At 55.1% G+C, this 22,955-nt stretch overlaps 1 protein-coding gene across 6 annotated transcripts in view; it reads right to left on the reverse strand.

The window, feature by feature from the left end:
- Positions 1-6,102, reverse strand: part of TCOF1 (treacle ribosome biogenesis factor 1) — a 34,966-nt gene extending 28,864 nt beyond the window's left edge. For all 6 annotated transcript variants that reach the window (XM_062188850.1, XM_062188849.1, XM_062188846.1 and 3 more), the window contains exons 1-2: positions 5,966-6,102; positions 3,208-3,263 (exon numbers count right to left, since the gene is read on the reverse strand). In XM_062188850.1, the coding sequence (XP_062044834.1) occupies positions 3,208-3,263; positions 5,966-6,073 (164 nt within the window). In that variant the 5' untranslated portion in view covers positions 6,074-6,102. The remainder of the gene's footprint in view (positions 1-3,207; positions 3,264-5,965) is intronic.
- Between the last annotated feature and the right edge of the window lie 16,853 nt (positions 6,103-22,955).

Consider the following 22,955-nt stretch of genomic DNA (forward strand, 5'->3'; position numbering starts at 1 on the left):
AATCTTCCATCTGCTGGTTCACTCCCCAATTGGCCAGAATGGCCAGAACTGCGCTGATCCAAAGCCAGGAGCCAGGAGCTTCTTCTGGGTCTCCCCCGCGGGTACAGGGTCCCAAGCACTTGGGCCATCTTCTACTGCTTTCCCAGGCCATAGCAGAGAGCTGGATTGGAAGTGGAGCAGCCAGGTCTCCAACTGACGCCCATATGGAATGCCGGCACTGCAGGCGGTGGCTTTACCCACTATACCACAGCGATGCCCCCCCCCCCCCCCCCCCGTTTGCTCTTTAAAATTATCACGCTGGTGGGTAACGTTAGATCGTATCAGAAGCTCTCAGGCACTGCGTGGTGGGTGCCGGCCTGGGCAAGCACTGCTCAAAACCACCAGGTGCCTCGCCTCCAGAACTCACTGCCTGCTCGGGGCCCTCATCCTGGGAGACTGCCCAGGTGCTCCTTGGCTCTCAGGCCTCAGCACGCTCACCGCCTCCCCCAGCAGCCTCCTGTTTCATTTCCTTCCCAGTACTTTTCTAGATACCCTGCTGGCTTACTTACTACACTTACTACTCCCCCGCTACACAGAAAGGCCCGGGGGCAGGGGGAGAGGAGGGCTGGCAGCTCAGCAGTGTCCTGAAGCACATATCTCAAGGAGTTAACCCCCAAGTGACCTGCCCAGGGCCGACGGCGGGCGGGGGGCTGAAGCGGGCAGGACAAGCAGGCAGATGACCCTTCAAGTTTGACCTCTTTTGATTTCACCCTCCCACACGCAAGGAGTCACTGCCCATGCCCCGCGTTCTCCAGCTGGCACTGACTCTGCCATGCCAGAGTGGGGTGAGGGGCCTGGGGGCCTTGTCTCCAGGAGGGCCATTTGTCAGGAGTCTCCTGCTAAAAACAAGTTTCATTTACTGCACGTTATCAGCTCATTCTGCCTCTTCCCTCCCAACAAGATGTAAGATCCACAAAAGCAGGGATTTTTCTCTCTGGTTTGTTCCCAGCATAGTGCCTGCCCGCTAACAGGTGCTCAACACAGAAACATAGAAGGCCTCCAGTCAGCCTGGTGTGGCACCCTGTAGAGTCCCAGGCTTAATCCTCACCATGCCATGAGACAACTACCATTATTTTTATTTTACAAATGGAAACAGACTCAGGGAGGCCAAGATGCTCGTTTGATGTCAGAGCTGGCAGCTGGTCTGCACTCTGTGGGGAACCACTGGGCTAGGCTGCCCTGGTGGGAGAGAGGTCCTTATCCCACTCAGTAACCCTCACCGATGGAAGGGGCCGGCAGCACGCGATGGGTCTGCGTGGAGGGTCTGCTGGGAACGGGCTTTCAGTAACACCCAGACACCTGGGCAGGCCCGAGGTGAGGCCATGCGGGTGTGCCCTGGGCTGCGAGCTCCCCTCAGCAGCAGACAGCCAAGCACTTGGGCTGGCCGGGTTTCCAACGAGCTTAGCTCCCCACTGGAGGCGGGGACTGTGTCCACAGAGTTGCTGCCTTTGCTAGTGGGAGGACCCACTAGCAGGGATGACAGGGAGCTCCGACCTGCCTTCCCCCCACCCCCCAAGTAGCCCACCTCATTTTTGGATTGCTCCAATAATCAAGTACTTGTATTGAGAAGGTAAAAAATCTGTCTTCCTGAAACAGGTACACGTGGGGCCCACTCCTATCTCCCAGAGCCTCAGAGAATGCATCACTCCCTTTTTCATCAAAGATGTGCAGACAAGGGTGGGCGTCTGGCTTAGCAGTTGAGACACGGTTGGGACGCCTGCATCCATATTACAGTGCATGGATCTGGGAACCAGCTCTGATCTGGATTCCAGCTTCCTAGTGATACAGACGCTGGGAGGCAGCAGCAATGACTCAAGTACTTGAGTCCCCATCACCCATGTGGGAGACCTGCATTAAGTTCCTTGCTGCTCCTACCTTCTGCCTGGCCCAAGCCCCAGCCATTTGAGGCATCTGCGGAGTGAACCAGTGGACAGAAGCTCTCTGTCTCTCTGCTTCTCGAATAGGTAAAAATTACAGAAAAAAGAAAACCACAGAGGACCTGAAGTTTAAGAAACCAACCAACCAACCAAGTGCAGGCAGTGGTCCCTCACCATGCCCCCCAGCCGCCTCTTTTCCAGCCTGGACAACTCGACACCCACTGCCTTTCCTCCCGGGGCAGCTCTGCAGGGCCTTCGCTCTCCTGGTTGTCCGTAGCCAGGAGTGCCTGCACAGAACGCTATGATGCCCCCTTCCCTCTCAAATCACTCCTTTGCTCATAGACGCTGGGATTCTTCCCTGTCCTTGGGAAGTATCTCAGTCTTACGTGCTTCATGGGCATTCTACATCCGACACTGTCCTTGAAATCTTTCCCTGCAAATGGAGCTCCAGTCTATGCTCCATGCACACACCCACCTTCCATCCAGGTGTACAGGCCAGACCTGGAAGCCAACCAGATCTTCTTTTCCAAGCTACTCACAGACCCCGCTTTCATCTCAATGGTCTTGGAATCCATTGTCTGGCTCCTCTCTCAGCCCTGTCTCAAGTGGGTCTCGCCATGGACTGGGTGATCGCCTCTCCCCCTGCTTCACTCTTCCATGGCTCCCACAGCCCTTGGGTCAAGACACGAGTCCACACCACAGGTCAGCAGGCGCTCGTGTACCGTAGCCAGCCACAGGCCTCAGCACCAGCAGCTCCCACTGCCGGGCACAGTCTGCCTGCCTCTTTCTACAACTGTACCTAGTTTACTCCCCAGCTTCTTTCACTCCCAACTCCAGGCCACCTCAGAGGCCTTCTCCAAAACCCCAAGTGGCCAGATTTACGTGGTGGGGGCACCAGGTACCCCTGCCTCATAACCCTACTACCCATCTAATTCTGTATTCACCTGGTTCATTCTTTGACCCACGCCTGTCTCCTTGATACACTATCAGCTGCAGGAAAGGATGATGTCCTTCTGTCTTATGACAGCAGCTACATACTGAGAACAGGGCTTAACATTCAGAAGGGGCTCAATGCACGTTGGCCCAATGAGTAACAAGTTGACGAGATACTTGTATTCTTCAGAGACCACAGATCCCAATGTCTCTTCCGAGGACATGACACTCAGAAAGACCCACCTAGGGGATGTGACCTGGCTTCCTGAGGACAGAGCTGGACTAGACTGCCAGCCTGGCTCGGTCCCAGCTGGCTGCCTGGAGTGGCCCTTCTCCACCCCAGCCCCCGCGGACTTACTGTTGCCAGTGCGTGTAGATGTCCAGGAGGGTTACGGGCTGAGTCAGGAAAGTTTTCTGCAGAGAGGGAGAGAGAGCCCCAGTTAACCCTCCAGCACAGTGAGGGCCCTGCCTCCCCCAGCTCCGCCGGCCTCACGACTCGCATAGACAGCTGGTTTCAGAAGCGAGCTTTTAGCTCTGGAAAGTCTCTCTTCTTGGTCCTGCCAGGACCATCCAAGCCACCTGGAGCCAAGAAGGGCAAACAGCTCCAGTGAAAATCCTTAACAGAATAGTATGTGGCTCCTTTGAGAGGCTGGAGTTGGAGAGTTCTAAGCTAGCATTTATGCAATCTAAAGCCTTCCCAGTATTCATACCCCTGACCCTTTTTTTTAAGATTTATCTATTTATTTGAAAGTCAGTGGACCAGCATCGTAGGTTAGTTCTCTGCCTGTGGCGCCAGCATCCCATATGGGCACCAGTTCTAGTCCCAGCTGCTCCTCTTCCAATCCAGCTCTCTGCTGTGGCCTGGGAAAACAGGAGAGGATGGCCCAAGTGCTTGGGCCCCTGTACCCTCAAGAGACAGGGAAGAAGCACCTGGCTCATGATTGGTGCAGCTTCGGCTGTTGTGGCCATCTGGGGAATGAACCAACAGAAGGAAGACCTGTCTCTCTGTTTCTCCCTCTGTCTGTAACTCTACCTCTCAAATAAATAAAATCTTATAAAAAAAAAAAAAAAGTCAGAGTTACATAGAGAAAGAAGGAAAGGCAGAGAGAGAGGTCCTCCATCTGCTGGTTCACTCCCCAAATGGCTGCACCAGCTGGAGCTGGGCCAGTCCGAAGCCAGGAGCTTCCTCCGGGTCTCCCACAAGGGTGCAGGGGCCCCCCAAGGACTTGGGCCATCTTCCACTGCCTTCCCAGGCCACAACAGAGCTGGATCGGAAGTGAAGCAGACGCAACTCTAACTGGCACCCATATGGGATGCTGGGATTGCAGGCAGCAGCTTTACTCCCTACACCACAGCACGGGCCCCTGACCTTATAAAAAAACTCTCAAAAGCCTTACCAGTCACTGTCCCCAAAGCGGGAACCACAGCCCAAACATTAGAGCCATCCAGCTGTCCTGACTACCGTCCACTGTTGCCCAGGGAAGAGACTGGGCCCAAATGGTGCCAGTCTCTAGGTAGTGGCAAGGGGGAAAAGGTGGACTCCAGACCCTCGGAGCAGAGGCCAGAGGGCCTACTGTCTCAGCACATGTCAAGATCCCAGAACGTCAAGTGCTTCAAGGAGGCCGGGTCAGGAGCCTGGACAGAGCTCCTCTGTGAAGTGGCTGGGCTATCCGCGTCACCTCTTCAAACTTCAGAGTCCTTGATGGCACAGGGATGGCAGCAGATTGCTCTCAGGGTTGAGGGGGACCTCAGTGCCCAGCGCGGGACCAGGAACATTGAGAGCTTGCACGTCAGCGTCACTGTGCTCCCCCCAGGCTCGGTGGCACCTCACTGTCCTCAGATGTTAGGCTACCTTGCTGTTCCTGCTGTCTGGAATGCTCTCTTGCCTACTAACCAGGCAACTCTTACTCTTACTTTAGGACTCTGGCCAAATGTCACCTTAAAGAGGCTTCCCGGACCACCCTTCACCACTCATAACTGAACCCAGACACTCCTATCTCCCGAGCCTGCCTCAGTTTCACGGCCAGCACCTACCACCACTGGGTGCGCTACATCATTAACTGATTTAAAAAATTCTATGTCCTCCGTCTGCTGCTGGAAGGACCGCCCCCTCGACAGCAGACATGGCTGCCTAGGCATTCGCATCAGTAAGACGGGTGCTATATCCTGCTCCCTCATCTGCTCTGCTCTCCAGCACTTTACAGCTGCTCCTCGGTGGAGATCAAACTGCCCACGGGCCCGCTCCAGCCAGCCTCGGCCTCCATCCAGTCTCTGTACTTCCCACTTCTGCCACAGCGGACTTTCTGGAGGTCAGGGTCGTCACAGCTCCCTCCCACCACAAGGCATGTGCACCTCTGCTGGGGAGAAAAACCCCTCTCTGCTCCAGATCTCTAACCAGCGGCCACTTCCTCAGGGAAGCAGCTCCCCACACCCCCCACAAAGGCAATCCGCTGTCCCGGCTGCCTCACATTCTTCCCCACAGTAGTGTTAAACGCATACTTCGATGTCGGTCTCCCCGACTGGACGGTAAGCTCCAAGGGGGCCGGGGAGGCTGCCCACGCCCACCCTTCTATCACCAGCACCCTGAGCACCCAGTAACTAGGAAACGAAGTAAGAAATGAGTATAGTACGGCGTGGCGGTCCCACTCAGTACGGTCGTGAGGGGTCGTTAACACCCGAGTTCCAGAGCAACCACCAAAGGGTCCTTTCTCTTGGTGCCCCCGGGTAGGGTGGGGGTCATCGCAATCCACTCTCGGCACCACGGCAGTCTCCCAGTCCCAAAGGGGTCGCATCGGGCCACGTGGCCAGACTTAGGAAACTTAAAACCGCCGCTACCAGGAAGAGGGTGGAGGTAAGAGGAGCGGGAATTACAAAGCCCCGTGCGTCAGATCGCACGTTCCGGCCCGCCCACTGCACAGATGAGGAAACTGAGGTCCAGCGGGGCTGGAAGTCCCACGGGGAAGGCAGAGGCTTGCGCTTCTCCGGTACCCCCGGCCGCGACCCCGAGCACCGCGGGACCCGGTTCCAGGCGCCCGCCAGATCTCCAGGGGCGGGGCGAGGGCCGCCGTTCTCGAGAGCCTGCACGCGGCCCTCGCGCACGGCCCTCGCACGCTTACCTGGCCGCTCTGCTCCTTCACTTCCCGCGCCGCGCGCACATAGCCCGCCTGCAGCAGATGCTGGTAGATGAGCGGGAGCAGCTCCCGCCGCTTCCTGGCCTCCGCCATGCCCGCGACCCCCGGCCGGCCGGCTCACCTGCACGCCCCCCTTAGTCCCCGCCCGCCACTTCCCTCGTGCCCTTAGACCTCGCGCGTCCCACTTCCGGCTCCTCGTTCGCCCCGGCCGCGCGGCGCGCCGGGAAATGTAGTCTCCTCTCTGGGAGGAGCCGGCTCCCACCCAGCGGGAGGAAGGGGCGGAGACTCAGCGGGAACAAGCCTCCCATTGGCTTGGGGGCGTGTCCATGCATAGCTCCGCCCTCTTTTGGCCACGCTTCTGGTGAGTTCCACCCACTTCTCCATTCTTAAAGCTTCCTCTTTGAAGGGATTTGTCTTCGGTATACATTCTCTGACTGAGGCTGCGACTGCCCTCGCCCACCTCCTCACCCCTAATCTGCACCCTTCTCTAGACCCGAACTTGCAGTTACCCACTCATTGCTTCGTTCCACGCATTTTAGGATCCATGAATTAGACGTGTGTTATCACTAGCGTACTCATTCATTCACTCACTGGTTGAACAAAGCCTTACTGAGCACTGTATCTTGAGCTAGCACCCTGCTAGGCTAGGGTAAGGAAAAGATGAGTGAGACATGGCGGTTGCCCTCAAAGCCCACAGGGGTGAGGGAGGCAGTCGGTAACTAAGCAACCAGAGTTCAGGGCTTGGTGTGCTTTGTCACGACCCCACAGGGACATCTGCACTGAGGCTTCAAGACAGGAAGCATGTCTAGGTGCACAGGAGACGGCCAGCACACCACGCAGAGGCTACCGTGCGGGTGTGGAGGTGAGAAACCACCCTGGCATAGGTCGGGGACCCCACACAGAGCCCATTCTGTGCTGCTGGGTCCAAGAGTTGGGCAGGGGCGGCGTAGGTGGGAAAGAGGGGACGGAAGAGGACACGGGAGGACGGAGAAGAGGACAAGGCCTGCAGCACCCCCTCTCCGCCGGCAGAGTTAGAACTTTGCTCGTGGGGCCATAGACAGCCCGGCTGGGTTTGTGCAGGAACTTGACCTGGGTTGTATCTGCTCGCCGTGACCAGAAGCTCGGACTTGTGGCGAGCAGGAGGAGACGCGAGGCTGTTGTTGAGGGAGGCTGGGGGGAGAGGCTGAGCGAGGCTGGGAACGTCTGCGTCAGCTGTTCTTTCCCCCACAGACAGCACTTGATGCTGGCTGTGTGCAGACACATAACGTTTCCAAGCGCGTTCAAGACAGATACGTCCTAGGGCCCAGGAAGAAACACGACCAGATGACTGACTGTGGTCGTGAGGAAGAGCCGGCTCACTCTGCATTCAGCTGTGAAGCGCTGAGCACCTGCTAGTGGGGATGGAACTAGCTGTGCTGCTGTAGAGCAGACGTCTGATGGAGCAGACCCTGCTAAACCGGCGGTCATGCAATAAAACGGGCGGTCCGTGCAGGGAGGAGGAGGACAGTGTTTTCTGATGGAATCCTGTGGTGTTTAAAAGCTGCACTCGACTCGCAATGCCTGGGTCCGAGGCTTTGCCGCTATTACCTAGCGAGTTACGTAACTTCCGTGTGCTCTAATTCCTTTATCTGTAAAATGGACGTACTTATACTGGTGGGATTATCACGAGAAGCGTGTTCTGAGCAGAATTGCTTGGAAGAGCTTCTGACCGGGGTGGTGTCTACAGGCTGGGACGGTGAGAGCATTGACTGGAAGGAGAGCTCTTGGTTCTGGGCTCAGGGAAGACGTCAGGGAGGAAGTGACGTCAGGGAGGAAGTGACGTCAGGGAGGAATCCGGAACTGTGGGGGGGGGTGGGGCGGGGCCGGGGTCCTGGGCCTGACGACGCAGGGAGGAACCTGTGTAAAGGGCCTGAGGCAGAAGATACAGCTGGGAGAAGAGGCAAAGGCGGCCTTTGTCACAGGGACCAGGGCAGCGTGTGCAAGGTGGGCAGAGCGCACCTGCTGCGCTAGGGGTCTTTCTCTTCAGTCTACGAGCGAATGGAAGCCCTAGCAGTGTCCACCAGGGGTGGAGGGGGAGAGCTGGATGCAATGCGAGCCCAGGCCGGAGGTCTGAAGCCCACCCATAGGCTGGGGCTGTGCAGTCAGGATCAGCCTGCGCGGACTGAGAACACCCAGGAGAGTGCGCTTGCGGAAGGGTGCAGAGTTGAGGTCCCGGGGCCTTAGCGGCGCTATGGAAGCGGAGAGTGAGATGGCAGTGGCCTGGTGGGCGCGGGAGGGAAGAGGGAGGCACCAGGTCTCCTGAGAACTTCCTTTGTGGAGGAGAGGACAGAGAGGAAGTGACCGGGCACTCTGTGTGTCGGGAGAGCCCTGTGTGTTCCGATGCGAGCGGCCTGAGTGTGTTTACAAAGGGATGGCAAACCCTGGCGGGGGAGATCACTCAAGGCTGTCATGGAGCAGTGCCCTGAGCAGGTGCGAGGGGCTGGAACCAGGCGTGTGGGCGCAGGGCTGTTCCTGGGGAGGCGGGGGCGCCGAATTCTCTAGAACCCCGAGGCGGGAGCCACGAGGGGTGGGTGCAGATGTAGATGCGGGTCTGCAGTGGGACGCCAGGGAGACTGCATCTGGCGCTTCTGTTTTTCTTTGCCAAGTGGGAGGCAAGGTCTGCTGAGAGCGAGGAAGAGATGGTGAGGCGTTGGGAGTGGGGGCAGGGGAGAGCGATCCTTCAGAGTCAGGGTTCAGCTTGCCTGCCACATTCCCAGGGCCTCCTGGTCTTGACAGCCCCATGAAGTCTGCCCCAGGCCCCGCCCACTTTTCTGCAGGTGGGGAGGAAGACGAGCTGGGTGGGGGAAGGGTGCAGGGGTCTGAAGTGTGGGGCGGAGGAGATGGCAAATCTCTTGGGCCTGAGTCCCAGGCTGGGTAGGAAGATGGATGGGGTCAGCTTTTAGGGAGCGGAAGCTTGCATGAACTGGGCAGCCAGGAAGTTGGGAACCAGACGCATGAGATCAGAGGGCCTGGCGGCTCTGATTGGCACTGATGACCATGTTTCCGCTTGGGAGCTGGGCTGGGTGATGAGCTTATGCCATGAGCGCACAGACCACTGCCGGACCCAAGGCTCTTCCACCAACTTCCCCCAGAAGCAGCATTTGTCCCCTTGAGGACTTTACCGCCTGGTTGAGAATAGCAGTGCCTCCAGGCCAGCGTTGTGAAACGCAAGCATCCCGTATGGGCACCGGCTTCTCCATTTCCAATGTGGCTCCCTGGTAGTGGCCTGGGAAAGCAGTAGAAGATGGCCCAAGGGCTTGGGCCCCTGCTACCCTCGTGGGAGACCTGGAGGAAGCTCCTGGCTCCTGGCTTTGGACTGGCCCAGCTCCAGCTGGTGCAGCCATTTGGGGAGTGAACCAGCGGATGGAAAATCTCTCTCCCTCTGTAACTCTGCCTTTCAAATAAATAAATAGATCTTAAAAGAGAGAGAGAGAACACAAAGCCTCCGTGGGACGTACATGCACTGAAAGCACAGAGCTTGCACCCCTAGCAAGTGTGTGAGCAACGGTTAAGTGGGGTCTCCCTGTGAATAAGACCTGGAGGCAGGAGTGGGGAAGGCTTCTAGAAGGCAGTGGGGAAGGAACTGGGTCACAAATCCTTGTATCCTTGGCTGATCTGGGAAGAAGTGGAGAACTGGTATTAAATTAAAAAAAAAGAGAGAGAGAAAAAAAAACCAGGCAGGATGGCCTATCACCTTCCGTCTGCCAGCAGGTTGCTTGTTTTTGTTTGGTTCCTAATAAAATTCATTGCTGGCGCTTAAAGCTTTGTCCTCGGCTCCGGAGAGGCTGGCGCTTCCGTGGACAATTTCTTTATCTCCCTGATTTTCCAAATCATACCCTTCGCTGCATTGCCTCCAGGCCCAAGCACGGAATTAAAACATTAAACCGAGAAAATATAACATGGTAACAATTAAGGCAGCAGCAAACAAAACAGTGCATGAAAAAAATCAGCCACAGAACATTTCTCAACCAGTTTGAAAAAGATGTCTTTGTGAGCTGCAGAAGCCAGAAGCTTCCAGAAGCTTCCAGACCACTGACCCACGAGTGCCTCTTGGGCAAGTAGCGTGCCTTCTTCAGCATGGCCAGGCAGGGCACCGCAAGGGCATTGGGAGATGAGTGAGGGGGCGATGAGCCACAGAAGGGCAGGAAGCTCTGTGGGTGGACCCTGCATAGGTGGGAGGCAGCACAATACACAATAGAGGCTGCTGGGCCAGGAGGCCGGAAACCACCTGTTGGCCTGGTGTGGCTGTGTGACCATGAGCCAGCCTCTTACCCTCTCTGGCCCTCAGCATTTGCCTTCTGTCAAATAAAGCTTTTGGACAAAGGCCTTTTCTGTACTACAACTCTCAAGAGAGGGCGCCCTTCTGGGAAGCCTGCTGCTGCCCCCAGGGCTTCAGACACCAGAACAAAGCATATTTTTTCCCCTGAGCTCAGTCAACTCTGGACAGTAGATTTCCTACGGCCTCCCCTGGGATAAGTGTTTCTTTTTTTCTTTATGTCACAGGAGATTTTCAAAGGTTTACATGTTGTTGGAGAAGTAGCAGAGTTCAGAGAGATAACAAGACCGGCTTCATCGGGGCTGCATTGTGCGGCTGGGTTAAGACAGACTCAGCCCGGTGCCTGCCTCCCACCGTTCCCAGCCTGCTTCCTGCATGCCAGCCCCTCTCGCTGCGGCAGCCCTGGGGGCCTGCTGGGGTCCCTTCACAGCGTCTCTCACAACCGGAGACCCTTCCTTCCCTTCTTCCGCTTGTCTCTCTTCTTTCTTTCCCACCGACAGGGAGCACATTAAAGACTCTGCTGCTCTCTCTTTTCGCTGAAAACAACACAGCAGAACCGTTCTCCAGATCTGCACACGCTTTTTTAAAAAATTTATTTATTTGAAAGAGTGACACAGAGAGAGAGAGAGAGAGAGAGAGATATCTCTCCTCTGCTGGTTCACTCCCCCAAGGCCTCACCAAGTCAAAGCCAGTAACTAGAACTCCACCCGGCTTTCTCATGTGGGTAGCGGGATCCCAAGCACTTGGACCATCTTCTGCTGCCTTCCCAGGCACGTTAGCAGGGAGCTGGATCGGAAGCAGAGCGGCCAGGACTGGAATCAGCGCTCTGAGACGGGATGCCTGCGTCCCAGGCGGCAGTTTAACCCACTGCGCCATGCTGCTGCTCCCTGCCACACTCCTTTGGGAAATAATAACAGCTCACGTTGGTTTGAGTGTGCAGTGGGAACCGGGCTTTGAGACTTGCTGACGCTAGCTAGTTTAACCCCTGCAACACCCAGTGAAGCCGTGTGATGTTATCAGCCTCGTTTGTAGACAAGCAAACTGAGGCCTGGGCCGGGAAGGCAGTGAGTGGCAGGATCTGGACAGGCTGCAGCTACCAGGGGCCAAAGCCTGTGATAGGAATGGGAGATGGTAAGATGCAAGTCCTTCATGTAGATACACTCTGACCGACGGGGCTTCTGTGGGACGGAATCGAAAGTGGGGCCAGTGGGAAGTGGTGGGCACCGGGCCTGGTGGTGAAGATACCTGTGTTAGGGTCAGCATTGCGCCCCAACAGGTTAAGCTGCTGCTTGGGATGACTGCTTCCCATGTGATGGCGCTGGTTTGAGTCCTGGCTGCTCTGCCTCTGATCCAGCTCCCTGCTAATGCGCTGGGAAAGCAATGAAAGATGGCCCAGGTGCTTGGGCCCCTGCCACTCACTTGGGAGACCTGGGTAGAATTCCAGGCTCTTGGCTTTGACTTGACACAGCCATGGCCTTTGTGGCCCTTTGGGGAATGAACCAGTGAATTTTAAGATCTCTCTCGTCCCACCTCCCATCACCCTGCTTTTTAAGTAGATGAAAATAAGTAAGCATTAAAAAGACATCTGTGTCCCACATTGGACTATCAGAGTACGTGAGTCCAGGACTCACCTCTGGCTCCTGGCTCCAGCTTCCTGCTAACGGGCACCTTGGGAGGCAGTGGTGATGGCTCAAGTAAGTGAGTTTCCTGCCAGCCACGTGAGAAGGAGTTCTCAGCTGCCAGCTTCAGCCCATTGTGGCCAAGGCCTCTGGGGAGTGAGCCAGACGGGTGTGTGCTCTGTGTATCGTCTCTCTCTCTGCTTCTTGGATGAATACATGAAACAAACAAACGCACGCGCACAAGGTGGACCAGAGGGGATGTATGTGTTTTACAGTCACAGGCAAAGCCGGATTAACTGCCGAAAGAGGTGCAGCCATTCCCAGCCTCCTCAGAGCAATTTCTTGCTGTTGTGGTTTTATTTCCCAGAGCCGGGAGGGCCTTGGAGAGCTGCCCTTCCTACTGCGGAGGAAACAGACCCAGTGACAGCAAGCGACTTGGCAAGGTCTCCAGAGGCTCCGAGGCAGAGGCAGACCCTCGAAGAAGTTGTGCCTTTTTAGCCTGGGCCATCGCCACAGCCCCTTCCCTGCAGGCCGCCTCTGCCTTCTCTCCCTTCTCTCCTGTCCACTCTCCAGGCTGTAGCCAGCTTCGCGGCACTCCCCTGGCTGAGACACTGACCATGGGCTTCAGCCACAGATGCTTACCAGGCAGAGGGAGCACAGCCCAGCCTGTTTCCTGGTGCATCTCCTGTCACCCAAGCATGCGATATCACCGAGTGTGTATCGTTCCGGCAACATCTCACTGCCTTCACACTATTTGCACTGAATTGCCTTTTTCCTCTTAGGAGTTTGTTCCTATTCATCTCCAAAGCCAAGTGCAAATGCCACCTCTTCCGTGCTGCCTTCCCTGACTGCCTAGGCTTCCCACCTTGGGCGGTCATCTCTGTTTTGCCCAAGGCCCCGCTCTTCTGGCCTGTCCTTCCAGGAGGACATGCATTGCAGAAGGACCAGCCAGGAGAGGGCAGTGCACCACCAAAGGAAGGTCTTCCCAAAGGTCAAGGTCACCAGGATGGCAGAGGTGGTGCACACGTGTGGAAACACCAGGCTGAGATCCAGTGTCTTGATCTCCTGCAAGCCCTGCCCCTCCCCAGGGCTCAGTGTGCCTGTCTGTGAATCAGGCAGAGTTGGGCTAGTTCAGCATTCCCGAAAGTGTGGTGACGCACAAAGTGGCTTCAAGAGAGAAATAGATGGACATTTTAAAATGGAAACCATTATGTATTTATTTTAATGTGTATTAGACAAAAAAAACACCTCATGCATCAAACCTGTTATTTTGCAGATATCATTGCTTTGGGTGGGGCTAAAGCAGACATTCAAGTAAAAAGAGAGTCAATAGAAAAGAAAGTGCCAATTAAATAATAGTGCAGGTAGTAAGCTGGCGGTGGATGGCTGCCGTCGGGAGAACGCTGGTCTGCCTCTGGCGCGCTGGGCTGCTGTGATTTTGCAGTGCCTCCTGGCTTTGGAACGGGTGCGGGCCGGGAGAAGGAGCTGCCTCCAGCGGCTGGGCTGCAGGGGCAGGAATCCAGCAAATGGGCTGTCCTCGCTCCAGGCCTTCCTCCTCCTGTAGAGGGGTCTGAGCGCCGGCTGCCCCCACCTCCTTGCTCAGCTTCCCTGCTGATCCTAGGGACTGGGGGCTGAGGGGCCGCATCCTGGGTGCTCATCCGCTCCCTCATTCTCACCCACCGCCCTGCTTGACATCAGCTACTCAGGGCAAGGATTGCCCGTGCTGCAGGAAGGCCCTGGGGACAGAAGATGGGCAGTGTGGACAGAGTTTTATCTCACACATGCATGCTGTCCAGCCCGAGATGACTGCCCAGCCGTGCCCAGTGGTGTCACTCGGCGACTCAGAGCAATACGCTTCCAAGGCCCTACCCTGGCAATTCTGCTTTTGGTCTTTATTAAAAAAAAAAAAACAAAAAAACAAAACCACTTAACTTATTTCTTTGAAACAGAGAAAGAGAGAGAAAGGGAGATCTTCCATCTGCTGGTTCGCTCCCCAAATGCCCACACCAGGTCAATGCCAGACCCTGGACCTCCATCCAGGTCTCCCACGTGGGTAATAGGGACCCACATACTTGGGCCATCTTCCCCCACTTTCCCGGTTGCATTAACAGGAAGCAGAATTGGAAGTGGAGCAGCCAGGACTCGAATCAGTGCCCTGATAGGGGATGCTGGTGTCACAGGTGGCTGCGTGACCTGCAGTGCCACACACCAGCCATCCCCAGTAATTGTGATGCTTGCAGACCTGGGAGGTCAGCGAGATTGTGTCACTCGCCGACAGTCACTGGTAGGTGAACAGCACTTGTCCTGACGGCCAGCTCTGTTCTTCCTCCTGAGCAGGCAAGCCGTGTCAATCTCGCCCACAGTTAGCAGAGAGAGCTCCACGGAGAAGAGCTCAGAGAAGGCTTCTCTGAGCCTCCATCATCTGGGGGCCTCCCCAGGGTGGCCATCCACTGAGAGGGTCCCAGAGTGGTGAGGGGTGGTGGTGGAGCAAGATCGAGGAGTGGCAGGAGACCTGGCCTCTCTACCGGTGCTGGCAGCCATTTGCATCTGTGCCGCCAATGGCTGGGGTTCACCTAGGGTCTTTAAGGGACAGCAGCTGGGCCGCAACTGGGGACGAATTCCAGGTGGATCTTTCTCACAGTGATCGGTGACCTGGGAGACAACTGACCTTGAGGCTACCATGGAGCTCCCCGCTTTTATAAATGTTGAGATATTTGAGCTGTGAAACATACAGGGGCATAGGGACTACCGCCAGGTTCCTCTGCTCTGGAATGTGAGATAAAGACACTACAAAGAAATCAGAGCTCCTCTCTCCTGTTCAGAGATAGGAGAGAGCAGCCCATCCGCCCATTCCCTGAGGTTGGCATGAGGTGCTCACACTTTTTTTTTTTTTTTAAGATTTATTTTATTTATTTGAAAGAGTTACAGAGAAAGGTAGAGATAGAGACAGAGGTCTTCCATCCACTGGTTCACTCCCTAGATGGCCGCAACGGCTGGAGCTGTGCCGATCTGAAGCCAGGAGCCAGGAGCTTCTTCTGGGTCTCCCACGCGGGTGCAGGGATCCAAGGACTTGGGCCATCTTCTACCGCTATCCCAGGCCATAGCAGAGAGCTGGATTGGAAGAGGAGCAGCAGGGTCTCAAACCGGCGCCCATCTGGGATGCCAGCGCTTCAGGCCAGGGCGTTAACCTGCTGCACCACAGCGCTGGCCCCTTCCCACGTGTTTTGATATTTATGCTCCACCTGTGTACATTGCTAAAACATAGATAGCACTGCTTTGTGGACTTTTACGGTTGTAAATGACGCAATGCCATACACAGCCTGCTGCCACTTGCTTGCTTTCAGCAACGTTGTGCTTGGGATCTATCCACATTCATGCCCAGGGCTCCAGCACGTGCATGTCCATTATCCAATCTATTTCATTTTAGGCATGTGCCACGCTGTATTAATCCATTCTCCCTTGGATGGGCATTTGAGTGGTTTCCCATTTTCCACTATGAGCACCACACTTCCATGGCATCCTTGTGCGTGTCTTCTGTGTGCGACCGTCCTGTACTCACCAGTCACTGCCAGACTCCTCTGCAGGATGTTTCTGTCGCTCCACATCCAGATTCGTGGCAGCAGTGGTCACACGCGGGAGTGCTTGCCACTCGGAGGGGCCGAGTGGCTCTCATTCTTGTTTTCAGTGTTCTTGGAATTTGTCTCGTCCTTTGGATTTCATTTCCCCGGAGTGGCCTTTCTTGTCCCCCGCCTGTGTCTCCATTGGGTTGTCAGTGTCTTTCTTGTTGATTTGTAGGACTACGATCCTGTGATCTATGCGACTCTCTTCTGCCAGCCTCCGGCTGGTCTTTTCATCTTGTTTATGCAGGCCTTTTTAAAAAATTTATTTATTTATTTTTATTTGACGAGAGAGAGAGGAATCTTCCATCCATTGGTTTATTTTCCAAGTGGCCGCAGCAGCCAGGACTGGGATCTGAGTGTGGATCTCCAACCTGCTCTCCCACGTGGGTGGCAGGGACCCAAATACTTGTGCCATCTTCTGCCTCCCTGGGATGCCTTCTTAGCAAGAAGTTGTATTGGAAGTGGAGCTGGGACTCAATCCCAGGCCCCCTGATATGGGATATAGGTGTCCCAAGTGATGGCTTATTCTACTGTGCCGCAGTGCCTCTCCCTGTGCTGTCTTTTGATGCATAAAGGTTTTAGGTTTCAATACAATGAACAGCATCCCTGTCTTCCTCTACAGTTTGGGGTTCTGGGGCCCTCAGCAAGCTGAGGCTACTTCCAGTTTAGGGTGAGTTATTTTGCCTTGGGGCATCGGCTTCTTTACTTTGTAAAATCTGGGTAAGAACAGCCCCAAGTTCCCTGGGGTGCTGTGAGGTTAGAAGGAGGCCAGGGTCTAGCAGGGAGCGCTGATGTCCCCAGGGAGGTGGAGCCACTGACCAAAGTCTCTGGGGAAGCTGCTCCCTGCAGGTCATCCAGAGGGGATGTCCTGCTCTTGCCTGGGCTGAAGGTATCGCTGCAGCCACTTAGAGTGCACGGCGGGGGAGGAGTGGCATAGAGATCTGTTGGGAAATTCAGGAGAAAATGGGGACCAGCCCCACGGCCTGAATATACCACGGCTGCCCAAAGCTGCCCAGTCCATCTGTGCCATGGCTAAGGAGAGCATCTAATGGCTCCAAGGAATTTGGGGAAAGAAAAAGACACAAGTGGCAGTCCCTTTCACTCGTGTGTGACGTCACGGCAGCCCAGTCACAGGTCTCCCCTGGGCCCCTGGGCACAGCACGCAGTGTTGGGGCAAGAACAAGCCGAAGTGAGGGAAGGAGGACAGGAGCCTGGGGTGAGGGGAGGGGAGGTCAGCGGCCTCTTGGTCAATGGGGCTGAGAGATGTCTCCCTCTTCACCCTACTTGATGACCCCAAATCATGCCCCTTCTACCACCTTTGCTGGGTTAGGGGCGTGCTGCTCAGCAGGCCCTGAGCACTGTGTGGAGGTGAGGGTGACATCTGAATGGAAGCTCGTCTCTGGAGCAGGTGACACATCGCACACTGCAAAACCATGATGGTCCAAGCAGGGAACAGAGAACAGTAAAGCCCCCAGCCCCCTTCCTCTTGCTGCCAGCTCCCTACCCGCCAGAGATGCTGTACGCTCTTATATCAGACAAGGGTAGCAGCGTGTCATTCACACTACAGTAAACCTCACTCGTTTTTTCCCACCTCGTCCTCTCTCCCCCAGATTTAGGACCCGGAATGTAATAGGCAAGAAGAGGGGGACTGGTGGAGGGAGTGGCAGGTGGATGAGCCACGTCCACCCAGGTTCAGGCTCTGTGGACTGGTGACTCAGGTCTCCTCCCTGACCCTGGGGGTGCCCTCTGCCCCAGCATGGCAATGTAGGTGGCAAACCCTGCTCTTCCTGATCGTGGCACAGAGCCATTAATGGGGCACTAAATGAACCAGGCAGCTGAACGGCGTAATTGTCATTCCCCCGGCACCCGGTTACCAGGGAGACCCAGACGGTTGGGGCTGGGAGGGGCTACAGCCGCATGGAGGCAGCATTGGGATCTCAGACTGGGGGGCAGAGGGCCTCTTGCAAGTTCTTTAGGACTTTAATTCCATTTCAGCAGTAATCGCAAGCAATTAGACATTGTGGTTGTGGATCATCCAGGTGTCTGCCTGACAACCCGTGACTTCTGCGCCTTGCTGGTGTCTGGGGTTATGATGACAGTGGCATTGGGGTGATCAGTGACTTCCCAGCACCCTGAATCAACCAAGCTTTTACTCTCAGGCAAATGGAGCAGGTTTCTTAAATTTGCACCTGCTGAGCCCTAAGGTCCCTGGATGTGTTCTTAGGGCCAGTGAGAATCGGGTGAGGGTACCTCTACATTGCTGAAATATGAGCAACCCCAGTGAGGACACAAGGGCCTGAGGTGAGCATCAGGAGCCTGGGTTCAGTGCCTGTCTCGGCCTCTTCTCAGTGACATCACTTGGACTCGGCTGTCCTCGGCTTTAATTTCCCCATCAATAAAATAGGGATCAACATGCCTGCCTCACAGGATATTACGGGCACAAAATGAGATGGCAAATGTGAAAATTTTGTCTTTAAAAGTGAGCGCAGCGCTTCCACGGTCTAAAGGAGGGAAGGGAGGCTTGTGGAGGTCACACGGTGGTCACTGGCAGAGGCGGCCATGCCCCGCACCAGGCCCTGCGTGCCGCCGGCCGCATGCTGCTGTGGTTCTAATTCGGGAAAGTGTAATAATCCCGCCTCAGGTGGGGGCCTGTCACCACTTGGGAAAACATCCTATCTTTACTTTCGTTTGCGAGAATTAAGGAAAGCAAACAAACGAATACAGGCATTGCCTTTCCCACAGCTGCACCGCTCTGCTGGAAGCGCAAACAGACTCTTCCTGCAGCCAGAGGTCAGACAGGAGCCACGCGCGGGCACATGGCGCTCAGGTGCCTCTGTGCCAGGCAGCTGCCTTCACCGTTGTGCTGGGTCGGGGAGGCTGCTGAACCAGGTGTGCGGGCTTCATTCCAGCACCTGGCTGCTCAGGGAACACAGCTTCGGGGTGAGGGTCACCTAGGGAGGCTGGGAGCTCCAGAAAGCAGGGGACATGGTTGGGCACTGCTGTTTCTCCCAAGCTCAGCTCAGTGCCTTGCACAGATGGGTGTGCAATCAATATTTGTTTTTTTTTTTCTTATGGGATTTAAAATTTTTATTATTTTTATTTATTTGCAAGGTGGAGAAAGAGAGACTGAGGGAGAGCAATCTTCCATTCTTATCTGCTGGTTCACTTCCCAAATGCTTGCAACAGTGGGGAATGGGGCAAGCTGAAGCCAGGAGTTTGGGACTTCATCTGAATCTCCCACATGGGTGTCAAAGAGCCATGTCTGGCGCACTGTGGCTCAATAGGCTAATCCTCTGCCTTGCGGCACCGGTACACCATCCTGGTTGCCCCTCTTCCAGTCCAGCTCTCTGCTGTGGCCTGGGAGTGCAGTGGAGGATGGCCCAAGTCCTTGGGCCCTGCACCTGCATGGGAGACCAGGAGAAGCACCTGGCTCCTGGCTTCGGATCAGTGCGGTGCTCTGGCCGCGGTGGCCATTGAAGGGTGAACCAACGGTAAAGGAAGACCTTTCTCTCTGTCTCTCTCTCTCTCACTGTCCACTCTGCCTGTCAAAAAAAAAAAAAAAAAAAAAAAAAAAAGCCATGTCTGCCCCCTCCCAGGGAATGTATTATGAAGAAGGTAGAATTGGGCTGGCACCGCGGCTCAATAGGCTAATCCTCCCCCTGTGTCTCCAGCACACGGTGTTCTAGTCCCGGTAGGAGTGCCAGATTCTGTCCCAGCTGCCCCTCTTCCAGGCCAGCTCTCTGCTGTGGCCCGGGAGTGCAGTGGAGGATGGCCCAGGTCATTGGGCCCTGCACCCGCATGGGAGACCAGTAGAAGCACCTGGCTCCTGCCTTTTGATCAGTGCAGTGTGCCAGCCGCAGTGCGCCGGCCGCGGTGGCCATCGGAGGGTGAAGCAACGGCAAAAGGAAGACCTTTCTCTCTGTCTCTCTCTCACTGTCCACTCTGTCAAAAAAAAAAAAAAAAATGAAGAAGGTAGAATCACAAACAGAGCCAGGACTGGGACCCAATGACTCTGATGGTGGCTTAATCACTATGCTAAAGGCCTGCTCCTCTTACTGATCTTTTTTTAAATTTATTTACTTGAGAGGCATAGTTACAGAGAGACAGATAGAGACCTTCCTTCCGCTGGTTCACCCTCTACATGGCTGCAATGGTTGGAACTGAACCAACGCAAAGTCAGGAGCCAGAAGCTTCTTCCAGATCTCCCATGCAGCTGCGGGGACCCAAGCACTTGAGCCATCTTCTACTGCTTTCCCAGGCCATCACAGGGAGCTGGATTGGAAGTGGAGCAGCTAGGATTTAAACCAGCACCCATATGGGATTCTGGCGTCTCAGGTGGAGGCCATGGCACCAGCCCTATCATACTGGTCTTAATAAGTTTGGACATCTTTTCCTTTACGTATGGGTCTAGATCTGTTCAAAAGACCTAGGCTGGGGCGAGCGAGTAAAGTCACTGCTGTAGTGCCGGCATCCCAATGTGCGCCGGTTTGAGTCCTGGCTTCACTTCCGATCCAGCTCTCTGCTATGACCTGGGAAAGCAGTAGAAGATGGCCCAAGTCCTTGGGTCTCTGCACCCATGTGGGAGACCCGGTAGATGCTCCAGGCTCCCGGCTTCAGATCGGTGCAGCTCCGGCCATTTCAGCAGCTGGGGAGTAAACCAGCAGATGGAAGACCTCTCTCTCTCTCTCTGCCTCTCCTTCTCAATGTGTAACTCTGACTTTCAAATAAATAAATAAATCTTTTTTTTTTTTTTAAAGACCTGGGTCTGGGGGCCAGCACTATGGCACAGCAGGTTAAGTGGTGCCTGTGACACTGGCATCCCAAATGAGTGCCAATCCGAATCCCAAGTCCCAACTGCTCCACTTCTGATCCAGCTCCCTGCTGGTGTGCCTGGGAAACAGTGGAGGATGGCCCAAGCTCTTGTTCCCCTGCCACCCGTGTGGGAGTCTCAGGTGCCTGGCTTCAGCCTGGCTCAGCTCCGACCATTGCAGCCATCTGGGGAGTGAATCAGTGGATGGAAGACCTCTTTGTGTCTCTCCCCATCTCTAACTCTTTAAAATAAAAAGGAAATCTTCTTTTAATAAAAGAAGTTGGTGCTATATATATATATATATAAATCATGTGGCTTTTTGTATGTTACTTACACATCAATAATATTGCTTTTAAAAATTCACACACACACAAAACCCCAAAACAAATGCCTGACATTTTATCCTTATTCAATGGCTAGCATTTAGAAGGTGCTCAATAATATTGAATTGGATATGGGGGAAGGCAGGCCTGCTTCCTTCACATCACATTCTGATCCATGCCTTGGACAGTAGCCGAGTCGTGTGGTAAGAATCAGGGGTCTGGTTCTGGCCTCAGCACAGCCCCACCCTCACTCTGTGGCCTCAGGCAAGGCATTTACCTTTGCTGAGCCTCAGTGGGGAGAGCCCGAGTCTGCTCAGCTAAGGGGTCAAGGGAGCTCTTGGAAGTCAATGTGCTTCAGGGACTGAAAAGTCCTGTGCCAGGCAAGGGAGTTAGTGTCCCTTCTTTGCAGACAACTTCAGAAAGCTTTGGAGCCCAGAGAGCAGGTGCAGCCAGCCAGCCCACCGGATGCAGAGGCCTGCAGGTGCATCTCCTTCTCTGACCTGCCCCAGCCTCTAGGCACTTCTCTACCCCATCAGGGAGAAAAGGAGCAAACTCCGCCAACACCTGGCACAAACATGTCCTGAGCCAGGCAGAACTGAGACTCCAGCCCAGGTGCTTTAAGGTAACGGTGGTGGGTCCCCTGGCCATGATGCAGGGTGTGGCCAGGCATGTGCTCCACACCTGGGTCCCCAGCTCGTCCCTCCATCCTTCTGGCCTCATTCCTCATGTGTTCAACAGCAAGAGGGAGAGCATCTCTCTGAGCTTGTGCTGCTGGTGGTTAAATTGTGGTCTGCTGTGGTCAGAGTAAATAAGGCGTTCAACTCCCTATGCAGGTCACATATGCTGAGTGGGGTAGACACTGGCTCGGCATTTTACAAGCATTGTCAGTTGACATCTTACAACAACTTTATGAGGCAGGTACTATGGCTCCATTGTACAGGGGAGGAAACCAAGACTTTACAAGATTAATTGACTTACCCAAGGTCCCTCAACTGCTGAGTGACAGAGCCATGATTCAAACCCAGGCAGCTTGTTCCAGAGCTCCTGTTTTTGTTTTTAAAACATTTATTTATTTGAAAGCTAAAGCAACAGAGGAGGGGGGTGTCTTCCATCCACTGGTTCACTTTCCAAATGGCTGCAATGGCCAGAACTGGCTAGGACAAAGCCAGGAGCCCGGAGCTCCGTCCAGGTCTTCGACATGGATGGCAGGAATGCAAGCACTTGGGTCATCTGCTGCTGCCTTCCCAGGTGCATTAGCAGAGAGCTGGGGCAGAAGTGGAACAGCTGGGGCTCAAGTCAGCGCTCTGATATGGGATGCCAATGTCACAGGTGGTAGCTTACCCTGTTGTGCCACATGCTGGCCGTAGGAACTTCTGTTTCTTTTTTTTCTTTTTCTTTTTTGACAGGCAGAGTGGATAGTGAGAGAGAGAGACAGAGAGAAAGGTCTTCCTTTTTGCCGTTGGTTCACCCTCCAATGGCCACCGCGGCCGGCGCACCATGCCGATCCGAAGCCAGGAGCCAGGTGCTTCTCCTGCTCTCCCATGCGGGTGCAGGGCCCAAGGACTTGGGCCATCCTCCACTGCACTCCCGGGCCATAGCAGAGAGCTGGCCTGGAAGAGGGGCAACTGGGATAGAATCCGGCGCCCCAACCGGGACTAGAACCCGGTGTGCCGGCACCGCAAGGCAGAGGATTAGCCTGTTAAGCCATGGCGCTGGCCGAACTTCTGTTTCTAACCAGGCTAAATGAGCAGGATTAGGTGACAGATCAGACTGTGTGGGCCTGGGAAACAGAAGGAAGCATTTACATTTGCTCTCTTTTGAGTCTGCTCCGAGTCAGACAGTGTCCTGGAGCCAGGTGGAGGGATAAGAGTAGGGAAGAAAAAGGCCATGTCCTACCCTCCCAGGAAGAGCTTGGGGGTACACTGAGGTGGGGTTGGGGGGAGAGCAGGCTTCCTAGGGTGGTCTCTTCCAAGCTAGGACCGAAGGACATTGACCACACAGAGAGCTGGAGAAAGGGGGGCACCAGGCAGAGGAACAGCATGTGCAAAGGCCAGGGGCAGAGGGCGAGCCTGCAAAGTCACACACATAGTTAACCGAAGGTGCGGGGAGTAGGGCATGGGAGGAGGCCAGATGTCAGCAGGGACAGTCACCCACGACCTTGACTTTGAGGCTTCTAAATTGCAGCAAATGAGAGAAGAGTGGGGCTGTTGGCGGAAGCTGGGAACAAGGGAGGAGGAGCCAGTGAGGGGTGACAGGGGTGGTGACAATGAGGTTGTCTTTGACCTCCC

The sequence above is a fragment of the Lepus europaeus genome, chromosome 4, assembly GCF_033115175.1.
Source record: "Lepus europaeus isolate LE1 chromosome 4, mLepTim1.pri, whole genome shotgun sequence".
NCBI lineage: Eukaryota > Metazoa > Chordata > Mammalia > Lagomorpha > Leporidae > Lepus > Lepus europaeus.